General features: G+C 30.7%; 1 protein-coding gene across 4 annotated transcripts in view; it reads right to left on the bottom strand.

The window, feature by feature from the left end:
* Positions 1–27,459, bottom strand: part of Hcf (Host cell factor) — a 135,150-nt gene that overhangs the window by 60,825 nt on the left and 46,866 nt on the right. For all 4 annotated transcript variants that reach the window (XM_075363461.1, XM_075363464.1, XM_075363462.1 and 1 more), the window contains exons 7-8: positions 26,546–27,035; positions 23,372–23,626 (exon numbers count right to left, since the gene is read on the bottom strand). In XM_075363461.1, the coding sequence (XP_075219576.1) occupies positions 23,372–23,626; positions 26,546–27,035 (745 nt within the window). The remainder of the gene's footprint in view (positions 1–23,371; positions 23,627–26,545; positions 27,036–27,459) is intronic.

Here is a 27,459-nt window from a genome sequence, read left to right as displayed (position 1 = left end):
ATATAAATGCCACCAGAACGTATCAGTTTGAAGACAAGGAAATGAAGAATGCAATGATAAACAGCTTTAACTAATATCTCTTTAAAAATCATTAGATTAGATACTTAAATTTAATGTTCCTGATTCTATTAGTTTTCAAAAATTTATAAAAATTACTTATTATTTGAAAAACATTCTTAATAACTGTATATCAATATTTGCTGAAAATAAATAATGGGATAAAGAATCATTCATCAATGGGCATGAAGATGAAAGGTCATCAGATAGGGCCGATAGTAACAGTATTAATCCAATAAGGTAAATTTTAGCATATTAATGATCTAAAATAATCCAGCAGAGATAATTTTATACCAGCATTTTAACAAATCAGATAGATGATCACTTGTTTTTAATTTCTCTTTTTTACAATCAGCTGATAATTTAGTATATGTAATGTGCAGTTTGTATAAGCGGTGGTGAAAATTAACAAATTTAACTTTGGTTTTATTTTTGAACCTGCACAAAAATTTATTATGGTAACCAGCTTTTAACACAAGTCAATAACTCATAATTTTTGTAGTATTCTACATCACAAATAATATATTTATTAATGCAGTTCTATTACAAAACCACTTCCTGTATACAACTTATACTTGTGAGAGAATTCAGAAAAGCTTTCACTCACACACACCTATCCACCCAATGTAACTATTCTAAGGCTACAACAAAAGAACACAACACTGAAAATAAACAAGCACAACTCTTTTAACAAAACAACAATCACAGAATTTAATGTCTAAGAAAGTTCTTTTTTGCAGAACAGGCTCAGGTGTTGATGTCATGAGCTGAGGAGTTTTATTTAATATATTAAAAAACAAAAAAAAAAATGTTAGCATTAATACTTTCCAATTTCACTTAAAAGCACAGTAAAATAAATTAAAAAATGTTTTAAGGCTATAAATAAATGATGAACCCAGCTCTTCAATGTTATCATATGAAGTGCATCAGTACACAAACTCTTCTTTCTTGAGGCCCCAGCAAAAAATAATTTCAAGTGTAATAGTATACTTTGAAAATTTCATTTAAAAAAAAGTTCCAACTTCAAAATTATGATCAGTTACCTTCATTTTATTCGGGATATTTATACAAGAACTCCATGGTTTTAAAAATTAATTCTACAGGCCATTCAAAAAAGTATACATACTCTAATTTGACAATAAAAAAATGATTTTAAATAAATCATAAAATTGTAGCTCATATATTTTTAAGCATATCTGAAATATGGTGTTGGAGTTAGGATGAAATGTTAAGTTTTTAAACCAGCTTGGCACCTACTGCTACTTTCATCTCTTATTTTCAATAAACTATTCAGGTAAATTAGTTGCAAATTCATATAACACAACCTAATCTACTTAGTTTACTTTCTTTAATTTTCAAATCGAACATAAGAAAGAAATACTAAAAGTTTGTAGTTATATATAATATGGAATGGATCTATTAGTGTACGAGACATTGAATATCCAATGAAAAAAAATATATATATATATATATGGAGAAATAAAAAACAACAGAAGCAAGTGATAATAGATCCCAGATGTTATATATACTGTAAATGGTTATGAAAAACCTACTTATTTAGGCAGGGGCTATCCAGAAGCATAAATATTTTTGTGAGGTTACTAATCATTCCTTAAATGTACATTTAAAATCACCATCAAGTTAAACTTCAATCAGTAGCAGTTTAACAGTTGTTGAAACCATTTAAATTAAAAGTAACTGCAACAAAGGTTAGAAAACTGAATATCATGTAAAAACGAATAACAAGGATTGTGTAATGAAAATTATGAGGTTATGTTATGGACGATTTTATATAACCTGTAGAATGAAACCAAGCTAACCCTACAAGACAGTTTACTACCAATTCTGATGTATAATAAAACACAAAGGCGACGTAATTATTGATAACCGATACAAAAAGATTCTTTTTAAATCTAACAAAACGAATTCACGCGGTAGTGAATAAAATGTATTTACCGAAACTAATGACAGAATCTTATATTGAGAACTAAATTAAAGGGCCTGTAATAACAATAAACTATCAGATTAACTGAATGAAAATTAAACTTTTCAGTCCTGACATACTTTTAATTTACCGGTAAAACTTAAAAAAAAAAACAACAGTAACCAAGCACAAAATGGCCACTTCCATGGACAATAAACCACTCAAGTTCCTTACACAAACATCAATATATATTACACAGCATATTTCAACATAACTGCACAGCGCGAGATGGAATGGCAAAAAGCGCGAAGGTAATTCACATTACTAAACTTACGAATCAACACACTCCCAACCTCAAAGACACACGATTCGTCAAGCTAGGACGCAAACATTTAACTACTACAATGCTACCTACATCGCAACAGCTTTCGTTTCTTTTTTTTCTTTTTTTTTAATGTAGTCTTTTTAATCAAATGAAACACGAACAACAAATCTTTTTAAAAAATAAACTAAAAAAGAATAAATATATAAAACAGCGGAAACTACGAAAGTTGGGAATAAAGGTTCTGAACAATAAAGAAAATTATTTCTCTTAACGTTATCCAAAATGGCTGCCGACACAAAAGCGCGGCAACTACAGAATTCAGTACAGTGTTCCTAGTCAGTGAAATACGTATTTTCCCAACAAAATTGGTTAAAAATACTTCCGATTCATTTTTTTAACAATTAATGTCAAACGGCATAAAATATAAATACATCGATCGCGAACAAATTCAATCATTAAATACTAGTTTACATACTCACTGGTTCTTTTTCATCTGTGTATTAACCCAAATATATATATTTTTTTTGTGTTTTAACCCACATAAGAATACTAGTTATCAATATTTAAATATTACTTGGGAATATAAAACAATTAAAAACACGACCACGCGTAGTGCACACGAGAGAAGAAAAGGCATTGAATTTAAACCGTCCGAGCTGAACGCTCACTTGGGCGTGATTGAGTGTATTCGTTAATTTCTTACTTATTCATGTTGGTAATTTTACGTTAACTAATTTTCTAGTCTTTTAATTAGATAAATGACTTCATCTGACTTTTTTATATCCTGAAAATTAATTTTTATGTAAATTCTTCTGAACAATTTAGAATACATCTAACAAACAAGTACAGAATGCTATTCATCTTTTAAATATGTATTGAAAATATAATAAATTGTATATTTTAATGTTTTTATTTAAAAGAATAATGATAGAATTAAAAATATTTATGTAACGTGCACTTTATTGTACAGGATATAAATAATTGCCAAAAACTATTTAAAATGAAAATATTAGTTTCAATATATAATTATAAAATAAATCATAATTATCTAATTAATACTTACTAAAATGCAAATAATTCATAAAATAAATTTTTCCTCTTTCAAAAGTAATGAAGATTCAAAGCAAATTCAAAATTCAACAAACAAAAACCTGGTTCAATGTAACTATGAACATACTGCACAGTAACACAATACAAACATTTCTGATGCGTTAACATATGATGCCAAGTCAACAGTGCTGACCTCTACCACTAAAGATAGAAAATCTGCTGTACAACCAAATGTATGAGTGTGGTCAGCAGGCTGCATATATGCATTGATCAAGCCCCTGCAAGAGTTCAGTACTGAATATGCTAATGAAAACAAGCAAATATAGAGGCAATTATGCTACCATTAATTCATATCTCATTTTTCAAGCTTAAAAATATATTTACTATGGAAAGAATTGAGATGTATATGGGTGGCATCAGAACATGGAGGCATGGGGGGTTGTAAAAAGCTTGAAAAATGATACACGTGAAAGGATAAATGTGTCAGTGGTCAAAATGGAGAAATAGGAAAGATATTATGAGAAATTACTGAAAGAGAACTGTGAAGTGTAGTAACAAAAAAAAGTAAATTATAGGGCACTGAGACACATAAAAAATGAGAAATCACCAGATTGTGGAAACATCTAAATAGAATTCATTAAGAATAATCTGGAGTGTGTTATTGAAATATTGCAGAGTATTTTTAATGGATGAATTATTGAGGAGTAGGAAATGCCAAAGGAATGGGAACTGGCATACATTATTTCAATATATAAGAATGAAGCTGGAACAAACTACAGGAACTATAGAGGAATAAGTGTCAAGTCGTTTATTGGGAAGTTGTATGGATGCATTGTTAAAATAAGAATAGGGCGATAGTGATCTGAAAGGAGCAGGCTGGTTTTACAGCAGGAAGGTCATGTGTGAATAATATTTCCATTCCGAGACAACTTTTGAGTGAAACGGTAGTTAGAAATTTGGAAACCCACATGATTTTTGTAGACCTGGTAAAAGCTTATGACACGGTGCCAGTGAAGAAATTGTTCAAAGTTGTTAGTAATAATTGTGACCTAACATAAAAGCAATTTATCCAATGAACTTTAAAGCAATTTATGACTTTCATAAGAATCAAGTAAATGCTGCTAAGGTGGGGAAAAAAATGGTGCTACAGCAGCACTCCCGGAGTTGAAAGGTGATGTTTGGTGATCTTTTGAATTTTGTGGTACAGTTTATCTTATAGATGAAGTGTTTTTTAACAGTTACAGAAGTTTGGAAAATTTTCTGTATGATTGTTTTTTTAAATATAGTGTTTTTTCTTAGAAGTCAGTATAGGTTAATAAGGTCCGCCAGAATAGTTGGCTAGCTGGTTGGCTGGAGTTTACAAACAGCTGTTTGGTTTCCCGCGTATTAGCTGGTGGCTAAGTTAATCCAAACAATAATTTTTGGTAAGAAAATATTTTTCTAAGTCCGGTAGTATTTATAAGGGGGAAAATCCCCTTACAGAGGAATATTCTTATTCGTAAGACCAAAAATAAGGACATAAGCAGACGGGGATTGCTCCCACCCATGGAACAGAGAAACACAGTGATGGTGCATGGGGACTCTGGATCCCCCTGAGCTTGAAGGCACCTCCCGGGGCTGCAGAGTGCTTAATTGGAGGGCTGGTCCCAGGAGGGAGACTGGTGGGGTGGCTACGTTTAGTCGGTAGGGCGCAGGTATACATACACTACTAACATCTAGCGGAACCTGTCGCAAGTTTGACACTGCCCTTTTGGGAGCGTATGTAAATGGTATTCCCCACCTCAAAAAAAAAGAAGTTGTCTTTTATATATATATATATATATTGTTGTTTGCAGATGATCACAGCATCAGATCCGTTTGAAGACAAAGTATCTAGTAGCTGGGGCAAAAGGAGATGACTTGACTATAAATGGTAATGTTCATTGAGGCATTTGAGGTCTTTAATTTCCTAGGCTTTATATTATCACAGGAAGGAAATTAAGAAAAAAATATAAATCATCGTATAGCTTTGGGGTCGATAGTTATACATAAGTGCAATTCTTTATAGTGGTCTGAACAAATATGAAGAGAAACTATACAAGAGGGTTGTTGAGAGCATTTTACTGTATGGGTCAGAAGCTTGGGAAATTAGAAAAAGAGATGAGGTAAGGTTGTTGGCTGTGGAGATGGATGTGTTACACAGGAGGTTTCTAGAATGCAGTGCGTGAGAAATGAGATCAGAAGAAGAATTGGGGCAACTGGTACAATGACTGATGTTTTGGAGGAAAAAAACTACAATGGTATGGGCATTTTTGGAGAATAGAGGAGCATAGATGGCCTAGAAAGATGATGGAATGGACTCCAGGAGAGACAAGGAAATGTGAACAACCTCCAAGGAAGTGGATGTCTGGAATGATGGAAGTGATGGAAGAAGGAATTTGGAGGCAGAAAGTTAGCAGGATAGAAGAGTTTGATGGTTGGGATGTGAGAGACTGTAAACACTCACCTAGAAGAAGAATTTTTGAATTCTGGGCATTTTAATGTAAAATATTTTATCTGCAAAACATCCTATTCCTTCTATCTAATAATTAAAGATAGTAAGAGGTTTTAGACCAGTTTTCAAATTGTTGTGTGCCATAGCAAGAAAGATCGTAAGTGACCTGACATAAGAAACAAAATGTCACTGACAGACCATTCTCAAGATAACAAGCATCTCATGACAGATTTTCTAAGGAGCAGGAGGTAGTGGTTTTTCACTCCCTTAACTGGGGCAAAGATACTACAACATGTCAGCATATATGTCATTTAAATGCAATGTTCCACTTTACTAATTTCCTTCATTGTATTTACCATAGTGGACTAGTTGTATAATCTACATCCTTAACCTTACAGAAAGCAAGCCCAACTAATGTCTCTTGTACCTAAGGTGCCTTACATGCATTACACTATATGACTGAGACAAATAAGTTAAAACATTTCAAAACAAATTTATATACCCCATGTCAAGAATACAAATATTCACATGCACATTCATATATATATAAAATTATCTACGAGATTATTGGTTCTTAAACAAATTGTGTCAAATGTCTTTTCAATAAACTATCTACTCCATAGTAGCAACTTCAGGAAACAGTACAAAATAATTAAACTAAGTTTATTTTTACAAATTATCACATGAGACATACAACACCTCACAAATTATTTTTTTTTTTACAATTCTTAAAAACAGTAATGGTTAATGAAATGGTAGTAGTGCATTTCTTACTGAACTGTAACTTATCATGTGTAAAAAATATGAAACTCTTTGTCATACCTACATAATAATTAAGTTATCTAATTTATTCAAATCTTAAAATACTTCAATTCACATCTTTGCTCAATCAGTAAGACACAAAAAGCTAAAATTAAGATTACATTTAGCTTTTAAATTCTTAGTTGATCATTTGCAAGTAAAACTATGAAACAAAACATGAAAATGTCAACAGTCCAAGAATCTATTACTGTTACTATTTATATAAATTATGCTTTCTAAATAATTCATTAATAAAAAGATATCAAATCTAACAGAAAAACAATCAGTTGACTAATACAACAACAAAAAGATGAAACAGTTTTTTTAAATTTAGAATCACATATCTAAGTTCTTTCTCTGCAACACAACATTACATGAGGCATGGTTCAAAAGTAAGGGCCGATCGGCAACAAAATGAGAAGTGTTGAAAAAATGAAAAACTTATTAATACTTACATATTTACTTTATTTTTTTACGTAATCACCATTTCGTTCTAAACACTTTTCACACAAACAAGCTTTAAGAACAAGTGCATATTTTGTTCTAAACAAGCTTCTTCAAGCCCACTGCATAAAATTTCACTGCCAGGGATTGTAGCCACTTTTGCACCAAGATTTTCAACTCTAATTTCTTCGAATCGTTGAGACGAGATCAGTTTTTGAGGTGTAGGAAGAGATGTCAACAAAAGATGCTCTGTAAGCATGTCAACAAAACACATGTGCAATATTTTGCACATGTGTTTTGAACAAGCTGCACATGTGCTTGAACTAGCTGTTCATTAAATGGGTGCCGGATCTGCTCATGCCCAACCAAAAACAGTGCCAAAAAAACTTTTCAAATGATTGTCTTAAGCTTTTTTGGCAGAATCCAGAGAAATTTTTATGTTGATTTTGACCGCTGATGAGACTGATCTGGCTCCCAGCAACTATAACTTGTTTCCTAACCTAAAAAAATGGCTTGGAGAGAAGAGATCTTGGCTAATAATAAAATAAATGGTCTGATTATTGCTGCCATAGATGGTTATTTAAAGGAGTTCGATAAATCTATGTACTAAACTGGCATAAGCGCTCTTGCAGAATGCTGGGCTGAGTGTATAAACTTTAATGGTGACTATGTTGAAAAATAAATCAAAATGTACCCATAAAAATGTTGTTTTCTTATCCAGGCCTGAAACCTTTCACCCCACCCTTGTATGTGTGTGTATACTCGTTTATAGAACAATTTATCACTTTTTACTAAAGAAAAACTTGTTTTTAAGTTATGTTTTAAAACCCACATTATACAAAAAATTTAGTTTTATAACATAATAAAACTTGTTCTTTCCTCTTTTCATGAGCTGCAATTCATTTAAGGGAAAAACTATAAAAATTACAGGACATTATGTGTAAAAGCTTCTGTCTTTTTTCCTATTTTCCTGGTAATGCAATTTCATTTGAATATGTATTCAAAATGATTATTAAAAAAAAGTGCTAGTCTGGCTCTCAGGCAAGAGAAGTTTTTTCACTGGAATACATGTTTTAACATTATTTCATTACCTACATAATTTCAATAAATAACAGGATGGGAAAAGGGTTGTGGAAGAGAGAATTTCCATTAAAAAGGGTGTGAATGAACACTTATCTTTTAGAAAACAGTATAGCCACTTCATGCAAGTATGCTAACATTCTACTTGTCTGTTCTACTGTGAAGCAATGTTGCATTATTCTTTTCAACACACAGCCCGCCAAGACTTTCAGCAGTTTCGGTGGAAATTCTTTCCATCCTCCTGTTTTTTTCCCATCCTATTGGCTATTGAAATCATGAAACTATGTTTGTACCATAATAATGTTATTAAAGGACGTAGTTCAGGGCAAAAACAAATTCCTATCTTTACTGAGCACTTAAAGAGCAACTTTTTTCAGAATTAGTCATCACTCTGGAAAATTACCAATCTTCCTGACCATCAGAAAAAAACTTTAAAAATACTAACAGATATCCGTTTTTATTTAATATAATAATGAAATTACAGCAAGTTGTCATATCATGAAAACAGGAGCTTTTTATGTGTAATATGCCAAATTACACAGGTTTTCTTTAAATGAACTGAAAATTTAATCTGAAGAGTAATGAAGATAATAACAAGGTTTAATATGTACAAAACTCAATGTTTTTCTATCAAGAAGCTTATAAGATATTTATAAAGAATTTTTTTGAGAAATTTGTTAACTCCTAAAAAAACAAGCTCTTTCTTCTTAACGCATGCTACAATCATGAACTGACGATGGACCGTGACATCTGAAAGTGCTCATTTTAAGGAAAAATCATCTCGATCAGAAATAACTGTGTAGGTGATCATAAAATGAAATATTTTCATATTATATTAATTCAAACACTGAACAGTAAATTTAAAATTAATTATCTTCCCAATAATACAATTATGCACAGATAGAACAGTCCTAATTTTAAAAAAACCCACTTTCTAAAATTATCTCCTACTGATCCCAGTTTCTGAACTATTATCACTGAAACACTGCACATTCCTAAAACTGTAATTATACGTCAGTCTGCATTCAACACAGTTTTGTATCAGACTGAATGAAGAAACCTGAATATTATAATATTGGTAATCTGAATTATTTGCTCTGTTAAGATAGTACGGATATCTAAAATTAAAGTGAAATGAATTAGATATGATTTTTAAATACAACAGTAATAAATTTATAAAAAGGCACACTTCCTAATAGTTAGTAGTAGTACTAGTAAATGACAATGCCAAACTTAAATAAATAAGGGACACAATGTAGATTAATTATTGAACACAGATGAAATAAATAATCCATACAAGCATACATATACATATAATAACATGTAAAAAGAAAGCAAACGTAATTAAAGTCATGCGACCATCTTGTGTATGCATACACTTAGGAAAAGGAGATAGAAGCCCCTTGGCTTTACCCGACGGGCACCGCAAATACTACATTAGCTGCCAGTAACGATGTCACTTGAATGTGAACTATTATATCTTTAACATTTTACATAAATGGTATAAATCAAACAATCTTTGGAAACTGCAATTACTTCTGTGCAAAACACATTATTTTTTTGTTTATAATCTTCAGTTTATTTATTAGTGTTGTGGAAAGAAAAAACTACTTTTAGTAGCTCCTTTATTTTTTTGAAAATGGAGAGTATAAACTTTTATCAAATAAAAACTGGTAAAGATGAAAAGAAAAAAGGTACAGGCTAAATAATTGTCATGTTTTCTGCAGTTGTAATAAATTTATAAACATTTTTAAGCATACAGAGAATTTTAAATGAAAACATTGAATTGGTTTACAATCATAAAAAAAAAACTTTCTAAACCTACCCCTTCTACCTACAACCTTAAGTATTTTAAAAATTGTTATCTTTACAGAAAGATTAGCGTAAGCTAAAACTGTTTGCATTATGAGGTACTGTCATTTAAATGATTGTAAAAATTGATTTATATGCTGCATTAATTGTACATGAGCACAAGCTAGTCCACCAGGCTAACTTCTTATAGGTTTGCTGTGGCAATTACAGCTGCTCTATAATCTCTTTTATATGTTTTCTACATATTAAATTTGAGGAGTTATGTATAACTAAACAAGAGATATATAATTATCATTATTTCTTAAATTTCATCTATTTTAATGATTTAATAAACTATTTTACAAACAAATTATTTGTAAATAATTGTAATATTTTAGGACAGTCGGCATTAGCTATAAACTAAGAATGAATCTTTAGGAAAAATAAAATAAAAACTGTAATTAAATAAAATAGTTTCATAATTTTGATATTTTTATCAATTTCAAGAAAACAGAAACAACAATTTTTCTTCTAACACTGCAGCAGAATCTATAAATATGTTTTTCTTTTACCTGCTGGACAAGTTTTAAAATTAATAATTCCACAAATTTCAAAAATTCTAGTATAAGCCAAAGAAAAACCTCAACATTGTGAAGATTTTTATGTGTTAGTATTTTGGAACTAATATAAAAAAATATTACAAATAATAGGTAATATTTACACTATATGTCTGCTTCAGTAAGAGAAAATTTTTATTTTAAACTCCATTAAAATAAACAACTGTTTGAGAACAAATTTTTAATAAATGGCTAAGTTTTGAGAAGGATATGTTATGCAGATATGCATATCTGCAGCAGTCAAATCAGAAATTCTAGAATAAACTGGTACAGAACCTACTGCCTTTTTTAAATATAATTTTTGTTTCAAAAAAAAAAACTAGGCTGTTATCAGAAATAAATTGTGTAGGAGAGATTAAAGAAACTCTGAAGAATAAAACAAAACTGTAGAAAGAGATGATCATTTTAGAGTAAAATTAAAATGTTTCATAAAGCAACAGGCAAATTAAGGAAAGAATGGACTGAACCATGAAAAAGGAAGAACAGTAATGAGTGATAATACAGAATTGATGGGAAATATTTAGAGGAAGTTTAAAAGTGGAGCAGGATCAAGGAAATGGAAAATGAAGAGGAGAATGTTTGCTGGTCCTTTAATAAAATAGATACTGCCAAAAAAAGGATGTAATGATAATGTGGAGGAAACAAAATTATAAATGGTGGACTGAGGCTGGTGCTCCAAATCTGATAAGACAATATAGTGGTGGTCTGATAGGTTAAGATTTAGAATAAGAAAATGTCAGATTCTTGCAATGATGGAATGGAGTGATTAGTTTAATTCATAAAAGTGGAAATAAATTGGCGTAAGAACACTCCAGGGGAATTAACTTACTAAGTATCAGTTGTATCATGTTCTTGAGCATTATTATATTATTATACTTGTAGCACATGTTTCTTGGGTTTTATTCTAAATTATATATTAATGTTGTGATCTAGGCTTACTTCCTGTTGTACAACTAATAATAATAGAATCATTCATGAATCATACAAGGTTAATGTGCTATTTATAAATTGTTGTAAACACAACATACAATTCTAAGAATTTCATTTACTTATTTTTAATCTACTCTAATCATTGCGCTGTGAAGAATCATATGTCACACATCAATTGAAATAATGTTCTAGAAGTGGTTATTATAGAAACATTTATTGTAGTGTATATTTTACTCAATGAAGTGAATAGCTGTCAGTAATTTATTTTTACTATTTGTTATGTTGTTTTCATTTAAGGCTATGTCATAAATTCAGTCATGTAAATTTCTACGATTTCAATACAGTTATTTTCTTTTAAAATGCCCAAATTAGGAGGAAAAGGTGCAGTAGTTCATAGTCAAGCGAGGGAAATCATATTCAATGTTTACAATTTCTTTTTATAAAACAATGCCAGAACTGGAAGTGAGGAAAACTGAAGTGCTAAATATGGTTGTTCAAGTGACAAAAGTATCAAAACGAACAGTCGAAAGAATTATAGCAGAAGGAGAATTAAATGAAACTGAGAAGCCATGCATGTTCGTTTCACCAAGAAAACATGTAAATTGCTCCAGTGCTGTATGCAATTTAGATTCGTTTGACATGATTGCCTTGAGGCGTTTAATAAATAAATTTTATGTAACCAAAAAATGCATTCCTACTGTGAAGAGAATTATGCAAAACGCTTGCAAAAGAGAAATTTATTTCAAAGGAAATGAAAGACCTTTAAGGAGAATATTATGTAAAGTGGGGTTTAGATGGAAAAACAAAGACAACCGGAAAATACTGATAGAATGGCATGACATTAAAATGTAAATAATGAAATTTCTATGACAAATCTCCTTGTTTTGCAAAGAAAGAAGACCGATTGTTTACACAGATGAAACCTACATTCACAGTAGTCATGCGATACCAAAATCAAGGATAGACACAACAAACCTTTGTGAAGGACTGAAAACACCAATATCCAAGGGCTCACTATTAATAATTGTTCATGCCAGCTGTAATAAAGGATTCATTAACAATGCTTTACTTATGTATGAGTCAAATAAGAAAGGAGATTATCACAAATTGATGGATTCCGAAAGGTACACAAAATGGCCAGGAGAAGTGTATTCTCAATTTGCCACTTCGATCGGTCATTGTACTAGATAACGCATCACATCACAAAATTCTGCTAAAGCAGCTAAATTCTAACTCTTTAAAAAGTTATGATAAAATGGTTAGCCAAACAATGAATTAACTGTTCTCCTGCTATGACAAAGACTGAATTATATATTATAAAATTACATAAAGAAAATCAAAAGAAATTTCTAATAGATGACATCTTTGAAAATTATGGTCACACAGTTCTACGGTTGCCAAGTTATCACCCTGACTTAAATGCCATTGAAATGATTTGGGGTCAAGTGAAAGGGCAAGTAGCTAAAAGAAATACAACTTTTAATATGTCGGACGTTCTTAAGTTAGCTGAAGAGGAATTTCATAAAGTGTCTGAAGTTTAGTGGAGCAATGTCCGCGAGCATATTGTTAACGCAAAAAAAAAACATTGAAAATGAACATTAATAGGATGTGTACATCAATAATTTTGTGATAAATGTGAATTCAGAATCAAACATGAGCTCTTTAGAATCTACTGATGACAGTGACTTCAGAATTTGCAAGCTACAGCAATAATGTGAGTAGAAAAAATTACTATTTAAAGTACTTTAAAATAATATTAAATGGGATACTAAACTAGTTTTAATTAAATAGCGTTGTATGTATTTTTGGTTATAAATATCATCTACATTAAACTGATAATGTTTACAGTCAGTCTAGTACCGTGCCAAATGTTTGCTAAATGCTAGTAGAGTTATTTGTGCCAAGTTACATGTCAATAGTTCTACACAAGATGAATGGAGTAACAGCAACAGAATTATTTCAATGTTGGAATGACATGAAGATATAAGTCTGTCTTCTGTATTATTTACTACAGCTAGGCACAGTGCTATCAAAGAGGAAACTTGTTTAATTAATAAAGCTAATCAAATCAACATACGCAGATGATATTGTAATTGTTTTAAAGGACACAGGCCTTACTAAAGAATTTCTTTAGGGTATTTGAAGGAAGCTGGAAAACACCAGACTAGCAATAAATTTTGAGTAAACCAAATTCACATGGATGAAAATAAAAGATGGAAGTAATAAGAAAGAAAATGTAGTAACTCATAAATGAAAGCTTACAGTATTGTAAAATGTAGCAGTACTGCATAAAAGGAATAAGATGAATGAAGCGAAAGGTAGAGATAGGAAAAAGGATATTTTATGTTAATTTAGGTCAACTTGAGAGTAGATTTTTCATGAGGATAGCAAAACTGAAGATGAATATGACTGGTTTGTCCTATGGTGGACATGATTCACAGATATGGGTGGTGACTGATCTGATTCAGAGGAAAATATATCAACAGATCAAGGAAAAGTGAAGAATTAGAAGTTAACTGCTAACAAAAATATAATGGGATTTAAAAAAAACTCAAAGAATTAAAAGCTGGCACACAGAAAGGAGGGAGCAATTGGAAATACCAAAACAAACGTTTACAAAAGAAACAGCGAAAGAAATTATTTGGGAGAAAAAAGGGAAGGAGAGGACAGTGACGAACATGCATGGAAAAAACTAGTACTGGAGACCAGAGCTCACAATTGGCTGTAGCGACTGACAAAGAAAAATTAAAATATGTGCTATGGATTTAAAAATCTCTCAACACTACTGAAACTACACAAAGTCATAAAGGATGTTTTTCATTAACAAGTGCATAAAATTAAAAAAAAAACTTTCATTAGTTTTTGTTTTTTAGATGTTTAAGACTTAACAAAAAACTTAAACAATGATTGTATTCTTTTCACAACAGTAATAATTAAATGAAAGATGATAAATAAAGGCAACTTTATTTGTTTTATGCAGAATTTTATTTATTTTTTTAAGCAAAGTTCTTAACAAGTGCACCACTTTAGACGAGATATAATAAGCAACAACTGGAGAGGAAATGGAAGTTCTTGAATATATCTGCCTGGTGGAAAAATTTCTCCACCTTGAAAGTATGGTATTATTTAATGAATAGATAAAGGATAAAAACCAGGACAACTGATCTATAAAGGAATCATGATACAACACAAACCCTGGAACAGTTTTATAAGGGAATCTTAGAGTAGACTAAACATTAAAAGTGTCTTTCTTAAGCGAGGAAATGGTCATCCTTCTCAAGCCCATTAAAGCAAGATGTACATGTTTAGAGCCCAAAGCTGGACATCATGTGAAATGATTTTTGCAAAATACAGCCATTACATATACATTAACATAAGTTGTACCTTCAGAAATACAACCACAAGCAAAAGAAGTAACTACAGCTTCTGTTATTCCCTTAGTGACAGATGACACATTATCTCCACTATGATGGTGTGTGAAATATTCTGATTGAAGTATTCAACAGCCACAAACCCTGTGTAGGGTAGGCTAAGCACACAAAAAATCTTCATATAGATTTGTGATCTTGTAGAATAACAATAATATACTCATAATGCTTCATTTAAGTTTAACTGTGTGCTGAGACAGATGAGATTGCTTTTTCTTAGGAGTGATAATAACACAAGTAATGCTAGATTACATAAAAACAATGTGTTGAACTGTAAAAAATCTTTGTCTTTAAAATAACTAATATTTGTGCATGTTAAATCAAAAATTGATTAATTAATTTCAAAGGATAAATCAGAAATAGGTCTACATTTTTATATTCAATGAAAAAATAGAACATTCAAAAAAAAATCAAGTCTTAAGTTAAAATTACTGTAAATCAAGCATTAAAAAAAACCATTAATTGTTTTAAAGTATTACAAAAACGTTAGCACAATTTAGGGACATAATTCAGGAAAAATAGAATTTGGTATTGTTGTTATGGCTAATTATTATTATTTTTTATCACTTCCAAGTCTCTTTGATGGGACTGTTTGAGCCTTGCGGTCCTCCAATGTCTGTGGCCTTTCTAGTGTTCAAAATGTTCATGTTGTGAGTTTTTTCCTGTGAATGTGAAGCGAGTGTTTTTGTTATTGATTTTCTTGTTTAATTTTATCTTATCTATGGTGTCTACTGGTGTAAGGACAAGTTCCTTCAAATCCTCTCTTATTTTTCTGATCCATCTGCATCCTGTCTTGGTGTTTTTGGAGTTGAGATTGTACTGTTCCAGCTGTTTCAGAAGTCTTGAATTTTGCATCCTCATGATATGTCCCAAGAATCCTAGTCTTCTCTTACACATGGTATCACTGATGGGTTCTAACCTTTTGTACATGACTTTGTTGGGCACAATCTACCACAGCCCGTCTTTCTGTTACTTTTTACTGATGCAGGTTCTTCCAATTCTTCTTTCGATTTTCTGGAATCTGTCTGTCTCTGATTGTTCATTCAGGTGGAAGAGTGTTTCTGCTGCATAAGTGGCTTTTGGTTTTATAACTATGCTGAAGTGTCTTATTTCTGTGTCTTTTTATAGACATTTTTTATTGTATGTGTACCAGGTTAATTTTTGAGCTTTAGCTAGTTTGTTTCTTCTTATTTGGATCAAAGATTTTCATTTAGGCTGTTTGTTATTATTTCTCCAAGGTATTTAAATTGGGTTACTATTTTGATTTTATTATTGTTTATATTTACTCCTTTTAATCGTATTGGTTTTGGGGGCATAATTTCTGTCTTTTCGAATGATATTTTGAGGCTAATTTTATTTGCAATCTTTACAAGTTCTAATATCTGTGATTTAGCATCGTTGATGTCGTTTGCTAACAGTGCAAGTCGTCAGTGAAACCAAGGCAGCTTGCTTTGATTTTTCGGCCTATTTTTACTTTTAGGGGCATTTTTTGGGCTATTCCCTCATTACCATTTCTAAAGTGCAGTTGAATAATAGCACTGAGAGACCATTGACTTGGCGCAGTATTGTTTTGATCTCAAACGGTTCCGAGAGCTCGCATCTGAATTTTACCTTTGACTTAGTATTTGTGAGGGTTAGTTTTTTATGTTTATTAATTTGGTATGTAGTCTGAGGTGTCTTAGAATTTTTAGAAGAGATTCTCTGTAGATAGTCATAACCTTTCTTGAAATCTACAAATGTTATCATCATGTCTTTGTTTCTTTTCCTGTTGTAATCCATTATTAGCTTGAGACTCACCATCTGGTCTGGACAGCTCCTCCAGGGTCTGAAACCTCCCTGGTATTCTAGTTCTTTCTAGAGTTGTGGACTGATTCTGTTGAGGATGATTCTTGAAACAATTTTGTATCTTGTGTCTAGGAGTGAGATTCCCCTGTAAGCGTTAGGGTCTGTTTTGCCCTTTTTTGTTTAGTGGATTCAACATTATCTGAGCTGTGCTACGTGTATCTACGAAAAATGGTAGATGGACCAATTTTTACTACTTTTCTATTCAAGACTTATAAAAAATATTTTTTGTATATCATAATGTTTTATGTGAAATGTGCTCTAAAACACTGACATTAGATCAGTTCACTACCTACTTAACAAATTAAATATTTCCTGTAGTACATGTAATTTTCACTGTTTCTAAATAATCTTTTGTCACAATATTTTTTTCAGATTAATTATTTACTGATATATATATATATATATACATAAAAATAAATAACTAAACAGGATCAAGAATATTGGTCTTGCCGTCAGAGTAACAATTTCCAAATGTTCAACGTAAAAAAAAAACACAAAAATCTAAGTTTAACTACGAGGTAATATGGAAGCACATTATGTAAGCTAAATTGTAGTGTTATAATTAATTAAGAGCCCTTTAATTAAAAGAAAACTGAAGTATTCTGTAGTTCTCTAAATTATCTCTAAAAATTAAAAATCACAATCTTGAAAAAAGCTGATAAATTATTTTGCATTTCACTGTTAATGTGTCCACAAGCAAGGATGAATGACCATCGAAGTAGAAAACTAGACCAATATTTTCCAATGTTATGGACATAGCTCAGCTTGAGTCCTTCGATAGACAACTACCCTAATCCGAGTCCTGATGTTTGATAGTCTCCTATTTCTACCCTCCCTTTTCCCATTCTTCATCCACTATTCTATGGATAAGTAACACAGTGTTGTCTGTCTAAAGAACAGTAATTTCATTTTCCGTTGCCAACCTGGCAACACCCGTGGTACCTTCAAATAGCCAGGAGGTCAAAAACTTCTTTATCAATGTTAAGTGGTGATTTCTCTGAGCATCAATAGGTCTGTCTATGAATTCCAATTCTGATCAGGGGATGACAAAAAAGTTAAAGTAGAAGCTGAGATATCTGCTGGATAAAGCTAGAAATTTCAATTTTCTCTTAAAATCTGAACCATCCATAGTAGCTGAGAATTTTTTTATACATAAAAAGTTTCCCCACGACATACTGTGTCATAGAAGGAGATTTTTTTATCCAGTCTTGCATAAATTGTACTAAGACTTTTAAAATTATATTATTTATGCTATATATTGATTTAAAAAAAGAAAGAAGAGAAGCTAGAGTTGATCAATTTGTCTTCAGGTTTTTAGTCATAACATTTATTAATCAGCTACAAAATGTTAATTTACGTTTATCAGTTTCATCAGTTCTGTATGTAAACAAATACTGCAGGTACCTCAAATCAACCAACCATATATAAAATTAAGCATGAGATTGAGTGATGAAAAAAATATTCACTACAATTGAGAAAATATGCTTGATATTAGTCTTCAGATGTGGTACTTGTGATTTTGTAAAAGAATTAGTCGAAAATGAAGAAATATATCATTGTTACCTGCAAATAAATCTATAAATTACCTATAAATTGTTAGCTTAGTAAACATTTGTAAGCAGCTTTTTCAAAACATTAGAACACTTCAAACTAATTATAAAAAATCTTCACGGTTTACTAACAACTCTGACCAAAAAATAATGTAGAGGTAAATACATCAGAATTAGGTTACTTATTTTGTTTAATAAGAACATTTCATTTTTTCAACTAGAATATATTAACTTTTCTACTAAAAGTTTTATATAAAAAAATTTAAAATAAAATATACAAAATTTATATTATAAACTATATTGTAGTAAATGTTTATATAAGTAAATAAAATTTAACAGTAAATAACTGAATTAACAAACTGGAAGAAAATGTGTTTATTAGTGAAAACTAACATTTTTCACATCAACTTAAAGAAATGGAGACATTTGTTTTTTAAATTCAACTTTTTTCAAACATTAGATTATTTTCATAGAAAACTTTTGGTATTGTTCAGAGAAATGTGTGAAACTAATTTTAATGTAACTTAACTCTAATAGTAGACTGAAACAAACTGAGAAAAATACTACTAAGAAAACTGCTCTGTAACCAAAAACAGGTAAATAAAATATCAAGCACAACTGTGCCAAAATGATTTTGGTCTAAAAAATCATTTAACACTTCACCATAATCTTTTTTGAAACTAAAATTATATATATATATATCTACATAATAAAGAATGGATTTTAAAACAACTGTGTAAACATTTTCAAGAAATAGTATATATATATATATATATATAAAACATTATATAGAGAGAGAAAGGCTGAGACATAAGTAGGTTTTATTTAACAGAAATATAGAGCCACCAGGTACCATCAAATAAGGTAAAATTTAAAATTAGAGCTAAAAGTTTCTTCTTTCTCCATTAAAAAAAAGAAAAAATACTGAATTTTTTATAACTTTTACAGTTTTAGTAATTTTACAAAATGTTATAAAGAAATCAATTTTATAAAAAAAAATTGATTTCTTTTTTTAGTTGTATAAAGAAAAAAAGAAAATATTAAGAACAACTAACTTTTTTAAACCTAATTACAGCAAAGACACTGCCAATCCATAAATATTTAATTAATCTGTGTGTTATTTTCTTCCTTTCCTAACACTGTTACTAACATCCATAGTTGATGTGTTTATAGAGTACCTCTGTTCTTAAAACTACTTTCAGAACTCAGTTTTGAGGGTGGAGGTGCTCCAAAACACATCAGCTACAAATTTTAGACTGATAATTCTAGGAAAGAGAGAAAACAACACTAAAATCAATTATGATAATCCTAGCAGAAATATAAAATACTGGGAAAATCATAGATGTTTAGATAAAAAAAGAAATAATCTGACAAAAATATACAACTATTAATTAATCATTCTATAGTCATTTTATAAATGATGTGACACTTACATCGATTAATATAATAAATAAGTTTAATGAACTAACAATAAACTTATTCATCAATAAAAGATTAATAAGCTAATATTAATAGACATATTATCATATAATCGTATATTACAAGATTAATCTATTGATAAATTAATAGGTTGGATATCAACTACACAATTTATAAACAAGAATGTTTTCAAAGACTGGAATAAAATATTAACATAAATACAGTTTTCAGCCTTATTAATTACTCAGCTAATATGTAAATTATACTACCATATTAACATATGAAAATTCCTATATAAAATTAAAACCAAAATGTAAATTAACACAAGAAATGCGGAGTATTACAATAATCAGCAAATTATGCAGACAAAAATTAAAATAATTTGTTTTTAAACATTAATTTCTATATGTTAAATAAATTTAACACTGCAGTATAAGATAACAAATAAACTTAATATGTCTATTCTGTACTTTCCTAATCATTCAAAACAAAAAAGTACATTGATGCCATCAAGATTTCTTGGGTACAAAATACACCCAACAATTCTAAGATAGTGTATTTGTACATATATGACTGTTTGTATTATTATTATCTTTTATGATTGCGTAGGATCACTTTAGTAAGTCCATTATCCAAGTCTCTCTGCTGGGACTGTTTGGGCCTTGCGGTCCTCCCAGTACTTTTTCATACGTTCTGATCTTCTTGCTCTTTCTACTTTTGAAAATGTTTGAGTTGTGAGTTTTTTCTTGAAGCGAGTTTTTTTGTTCTTGATTTTCTTGTTTAATTTTATTTTATCTTTGGTGTCTGCTGGTGTAAAGCCAATTTCCTTCAGATCCTCTCTTATTTCTCTGGTCCATCTGCATCCTGTCTTGGTGTTTTTCGAGTTGAGATTTTACTGTACCAGCTGTTCAGAAGTCTTGAATCTTGCATCGTCATGATATTTCTAAAGAATCCTAGTCTCCTCTTACGCATCGTATCAGTGATAGGTTCTAACTCTGTACATGACTTTGTTGGGCACAATCCATATCACAGGCCGTCTTTCTGGTACTTATTATTGATGCAGGTTCTTCCAATTCTTCTTTGACTTTCTGGAGTCTGTCTGTCTTTGATTGTTTGTTCAGGTGGAGGAGTGTTTCTGCTGCATAAGTTGCTTCTGGTTTTATAACTGTGTTGTAGTGTCTTATTTTTGCATTTATTGATAGGCATTTTTTATTGTAAGTGTACCAGGTTAATTTTTGAGCTTTAGCTAGTTTGTTTTTTTTATCTGGATTGAGGTTTTTTCGTTTGGATTGTTTGTTATTATTTCTCCGAGATATTCAAATCGGGTTACTATTTTGATTTTATTACTATTTATGTTTACTTCTTTTAATTGTGTTGGTTTTTGGGACATAATTTCTATCTTTTCGAATATTTTGAAGCCAATTATATTTGCAATATTTTGAAATTCTAATATCTGTGATTTAGTTTCGTTGATGTCATTTGCTAGCAGTGCCAAATCATCTAGTGCCAAGACAGCTTGTTTTGATTTTTTGACCTATTTTTACTTTTGGGGCCTTTTTTGAGCCATTCCCTCATTAGTATTTCTGGAGCGTAGTTGAATAATAGAAGTGAGAGCCCACCACCTTGGCACAGTTCTGTTTTGATCTCAAATGGTTCAAAGAGCTTGCCTTTGAATTTTACCTTCAACTTAGTGTTTGTGCATGTCAGTTTTATCATGTTTATTAATTTGGTATGTAGTCCGAGGTGTCTTGTAGGGATTCTCTGTGGATGCAGTCCTAAGCTTTCTTGAAATCTACAAACGTTATCACCATGTCTCTGTTATTATATAAATAAATGTGAAACTCTTTTTTTAATTGGCTGTTAAGCATTTTTGATGTTTTATTTCTTACTTTACCTTTGAAACAGGGAATGCAAATAAAACCTGTCATCCCCCTCACAAAGCCAGGTAAAGTAAGGAACACTAATTAGAATTAAAAATACAAAATATCTGTACTTTTATTATACAATAAAATTATACAATGATGAAATAGCGTAAGGAAAACAAAATTATTTTACTCAGCAATGCTGAGCTAATATGAGAAACCAAAAAATAATACAAAATTTAATGTTTTGATTATTAGGATAAATATACACAAGTACACTTGGATAACTTAAAGCTGATGGATGTCCAGTTAAGATAGGAATGATGCAAAATATTTTAATTTAGCAATCTGTAACTTATCAATTCAAATGACCTCAAATGCAATGGTTTCATGGTTTACAAATATAGCTCATTTAAGACACTAAAACCAGATAATTATAAATTTCCATTTTTATTCTATTCTAACCATTCCTATTATATGGGTGGAAATCATTACGGTCCTCATTACGGTGTGAAATCATTATTTGAAATAAATCATTTGATTACATGGATAAGGTTTACACTATTAAGTGTATAATATTTTTAAAGGAAATAAAATGTTGGATCTCTTCCATTAACAGGCATAACTATAAGGAGTGCTTTTACTTAGAATTCTTAGCATTTCGCTAATATAAAGTTTAACAATGCAATTGCCTGCTCGAGTCATAAATTTATTGATTTATAGGACCAACATAACTAGTTGATATATTATTTACATGTATAATTTACATTAGATAATAAAAATTTTGTATTTACAAACTAAATAATTGACTATATACTGTGATACATAAACTCAGTAAGGAGGCGTGAATTATACAATTAGCTTATCAAAAAGAAAAAAATTATTACAAAACATTGATTCAAGCAGGTCAGAATGAGATTAATTATATATGCTATCTTATTATATTGGACTACATATGACCTTATTTAAAAAAAAAGAAGAATTTATATGAGAATATAAGTAGAAGTGAGGCAAAGCTATGTGCTGGCAATTAAGTAAATGAACAAATGTACAAACTTTTTATGTAGTTTTAGAAATGTTGCCTGTTAATGAAAAGATCACAACTATTCCTTCAAAACATATTTATCTCAAGTCAGAATGTTGACGTATTGATTACTTACTTCTTTGATAGAGAATGAATGGAATTCTATCCTTATTTAATGCTTACTGACAGATATATACCTAAAAATAAATTAGTTTTATTAATATATTATCATCATCATCATTAACATGATAATTCTACAGCTACATAGAAGTATATGTGATATGTTTAGTTACGACTGATAAATCTATATAATAATGACAATCAACACAACAGTGGCTATGCACATAATTAATTTATTTTTTACATGTTGGAATGCTTTTGCAGAACGGTAATCTTCATCTTCAATTCAGTTACATAAATACATGGCACAAATTGACCAAAAGGAATATATTCATTAAATTAACAGAACATGATTACTGCACACAAATTAAATTAATTGGAACTTGACAAATGTTTATATTGAAAACTGCATGAAATGATCATGAGCAATATTTTATAATCTTTTAAAGCATTAACAGTATCATAAGAACCTATAACAACCTCATGCTAATTAATAAAGCTAGTACCAAGAACGCTTGCAATTTAATAACAATAAATAAATACATTAACACTTATTGTAATAATAACTGCTGACTTTAATAACTAATAAGGTAAGTTTTATTAACAGTTAAATAAGTATAATAATAAATACCTCCAACAACATTGACAGGAGCAGGTTCTCTCGGTTGTGACTGAATTATTCTAATGGGCTGAGCAGGAGTAACCTTTGGTGCAACAATCCTGACTTGAGAAGATGTGGACATTTTTAATTTCTGTGTTGCAGACGCAGCTGCAGCAAGAGCATGTATACCAGTCATTTGTTGAGAAGCAGTTGCCCTCACTGCTACAGGGCTTGAAGTAGTAGCTGCAGTAGTCATCACCGATTTATTAACATCAGGTTCATTCTCTGGTAAGATGAATAAATAAATTAAACAATTGTTTTATTTGAAGAAATAAAGTTGTAAGAAATTTTACAATTTCTTCAAAATTTCACAATTTTGAAGAAATAAAGTAACCTCCAAAATTAATAATTTATGATGTTAATCACATATTCTGATACTTAACTTAGAAATAACACAGTAACATCAATACTGTATGGCATACAATTAAATTTGAACTCTTATTTTATTTTAATTCTATCTGTAAGTGTGAAATGTTGCCATCTTTTTGAAAGATAAGAAAACTTTTAATTTTTTTTTTAATAGAAATATTTTAGAAGCAGACTTCTTAGCAGAGGATAATTTCATATAAATGAAAAATTATCTTCCAATAAATTTTAAATGACTTTCCCTCTAACTGTCAAATCCCTCAATGAAATATAAAACTAAGAAAAGTTTTTTTGCTCAGTGAGTAAAATTAATCACTAATTTTACATTTCACTCTTATATGTCTATTACAATTTTATTTATTAATTTTGTATTACAAAATTTAACTAGTGTGAACCAACTGGTTAGTTGTGACTAACTAGGTCTAGTTGATTAGAAGTATAAAATGAAGAACTCCTCATAATGGAGAAATAAATTTCTGTGACAAATTCAAATTGATGATTTGATTAAGCAAAAAACATCATGAATATAAGGGAAAAATATCAAAAGAAAAAACTGGTCACATTATTATTACTATCTATTAAACAAGAGATAAACTCGGTTAATGAAAGATTTATGGTTGGTGTGTATAACAAATGTGTGAGGAGAAAACAACGAAGGGGGTTGAATGTTACAAACAACTTGAAAAAGAACAATATGACTTCCTTTTCAATTTTTTACCAGCAATGATAATTGAGTGCACTATAACCCAGGTAAAAGAAAGAAAGATGAAATATCTACATAAATCATCTCCTTGAACAAAAAATTGAAATTGTAGCCTTTAACTAGATATTTTTAGGGGGGGGGGGAGGATGCAAAATATGTCCACCTGACCATTTTTCTGAAGATGGGAACAACGTAAATTTTACAGGACACACAAAGACCTTGAAGCAACTTAAACAATGTGTGTGTGTCAGAGAAATCAAGTTTGCAAAATAATGCTACCTGCACACCACATGAATAAAATTACATATTCATTAAAAACTGAAATTTGATATGTTCCATATCCACCATACTTTTCAACTTGGTACCCAGTGATTTCTTCATATGAGGCATATTCATTAAGTATGGGCCATTTGGTCATTAAAAAAAAATTAACTTGTGAGAAAATTTTACTTACAGTTTTAGTTTACTACATATCTATTTCATTGTTCCACATAATCACCATTCAGTTCTAAGCACTTTTCATAATGCTGCACCATTTCTTTAACCCTTCTGCACAGAAGTTCGCTGCCTGAGAATTGAATCAGTTGACAACAGCAGTCTCGAGTTCCTCGTTGTTTTCAAACTGTTGTTCACCAAGCCACTTTTTCAAATGCAAGAAGAGGAAGTAGTCACTAGGTGCAAGGTCAAGACTGTAAGCAGGGTGGTCAAAAAGTTCCCAACATAAATCTTAAATCTTCAATCAACATTCAAATCTTGAATCTTTTGGTTAAGGCGCTACCTTAACCAAGAAGAAGATTCAAGTGTCGTGGAGGATTACACTGAACGACAGTTTCCTTGCATCGTTGATTTTGGATTGCATGTCTCAGTTTGGTGAGTGTTTTGCAGTACTTGTCAGCTGTAATTGTTGATCCACGTTGCACGAGATTAACTAAAATGATGCCCTTTTTGTCTCAAAAAAAATGGTAGCCAACATTTTTTGACTTCAGTACAAAGATTACTTAAGCTTTTTCGGTTTTGGGGAACTTGAATGGTGCCACTGCATTAACTGTTGTTTTGATTCTGTGTTGGTATAGGATATACACGACTCGTCTGCAACAATGTGGGAAAACAAATCATCTCCTTCTTGTTGATAACAGTCCAAAAACAGTAGTCCAATGTACATTCTTTGCTCTTTGTGTTGGTCAGTGAGCATTTTTGGCACCCACACTGCTCACAAATGATATCAAAGCTTTTCTGAGACAATCGTGTAGATAGAGGTGCATCCAACATGCGGAAATGTATCAGTCAGAGTACTAATCATCAATCACCAATCATATCACAGTTTTTGGTTCACTTGTTCAATGATTTAGTTGGTCTGAATAATAGGCCTGCCACTCTGCTCTTCATCACGCACGCACATTTGTGCAGCCATTTTTAAAGTCTCTACACCATTGTCCCTTTCTTTCTACCAACCTTTCTTTCATTCATTACTGTAGGTCCATACACTAGGCACAACTCCCGATGAATTTCAGCAGCTGAAGATCCTTTTACACAAAAAAATCGAACACAGCACGCACTTCAAAACTGGTGGGAGAAATGATTGTTACAGATATTGTGATCTGCATTCACCGGTAAGCAAATGACTACTGAATCAAAACAACTGCATTGGCTTTGTAAATAGCCGATAGATGACCCTGCATGTGTGAAACTGTGTTCAGACCCACTAATATTCAAATATAAGCCAACGGCCCTTACTTTATGAATATACCTTGTATTTCCTAATCCTCTCTAACATCTAGGAGACTAATTTTACTATACATGATAGAAGTGAGGCAAGCATTTATAATAAAAAGTTACTTGATTTTTTTTTCATTGGTAGCAAGAAAAAACTTACTGCATGTTAAGAAAAATATATCCCTTTAAATTGGATATATCAAAAATAAGTACGTGGATTTATAATTAATAAAATGCTGTTTTTTCTCTCTTAAATTTATCCAAGAAACAAAGAGTGGGAATTACTTTTTTATCCAAATATTTTCCAAAGCTACTTTAAAAAAATAAAAAACTAAATTTATAATGATACTGTTTAAAATTACCTTGTGGAACAACAGGTGACTGCTGTGATTGTAGAGTTGATGTTGTCATTTGCCGAACAATTGACTTCGTTGAAGAGGTAAGAGTTGTTGGAGGTGTAATACTAGTGGTTGCAGGTGGTACAACAACCAATGAAGGAGCAGTGACAGCTGTTGTTGGTGTAATGACTGGTGTTGTAACAAGTGTACTAATGGCAGGCGTTGGTGTTGTTGTAGTCATTTGACTCTGAGACTGACTGGATGTAACTTGTGATGTAACTACAGGTGCAGATGTTACTGGTGGTACTGTCGATGCAGCTGAGGTAGGCAACAATGGAGATATGTTCATAGATGGAGGCACATCATATTTTTGTATCTGGAGTATATACGATTCTGCAGTTGGAACACCTGCCCAACACACCTCAAGCGAGTTTGTCGAAGCACGAACCAACTGGACTCGTCCTGTCACACCTGGTTTCTCTACCTCTAAATACCATAAATCCTTACAGCAAACCTAAATTAAAAAAAAATATCTTCGCTGAGTTTGATCAAGTTTTAACAGATGTATTAATAATATATAACACTTCACAAAAAATATATTTCTATTGCATAAATAATCTAACATAAATAGGTACTCACAGGAGGAAAATTGTTTTTGTAAGTACTATATTGTATGAAATAACAATATAATTTACTATCCAATTTAATATAACACTGAACAAAAAAACCAGTAATCATGACAATCTGTCATAAAATGTATTTATGTCTGAAGAGAAGCATGGTCATTCAGTCAAAAGAATAATGAGATTAGATATTAGTAATTAAATTATAAAAGAAAGAAATTGTAATTTTTTTAGTTTTAATAAGTATAAAATTGATTTTAGTTAATTTCATATTGCAATAAGAAAATAAAATAAATTAATCGCTGATTTATTGTG

The sequence above is a fragment of the Lycorma delicatula genome, chromosome 4, assembly GCF_047948215.1.
Source record: "Lycorma delicatula isolate Av1 chromosome 4, ASM4794821v1, whole genome shotgun sequence".
NCBI lineage: Eukaryota > Metazoa > Arthropoda > Insecta > Hemiptera > Fulgoridae > Lycorma > Lycorma delicatula.
This window is presented reverse-complemented; position numbering and strand designations above follow the sequence as displayed.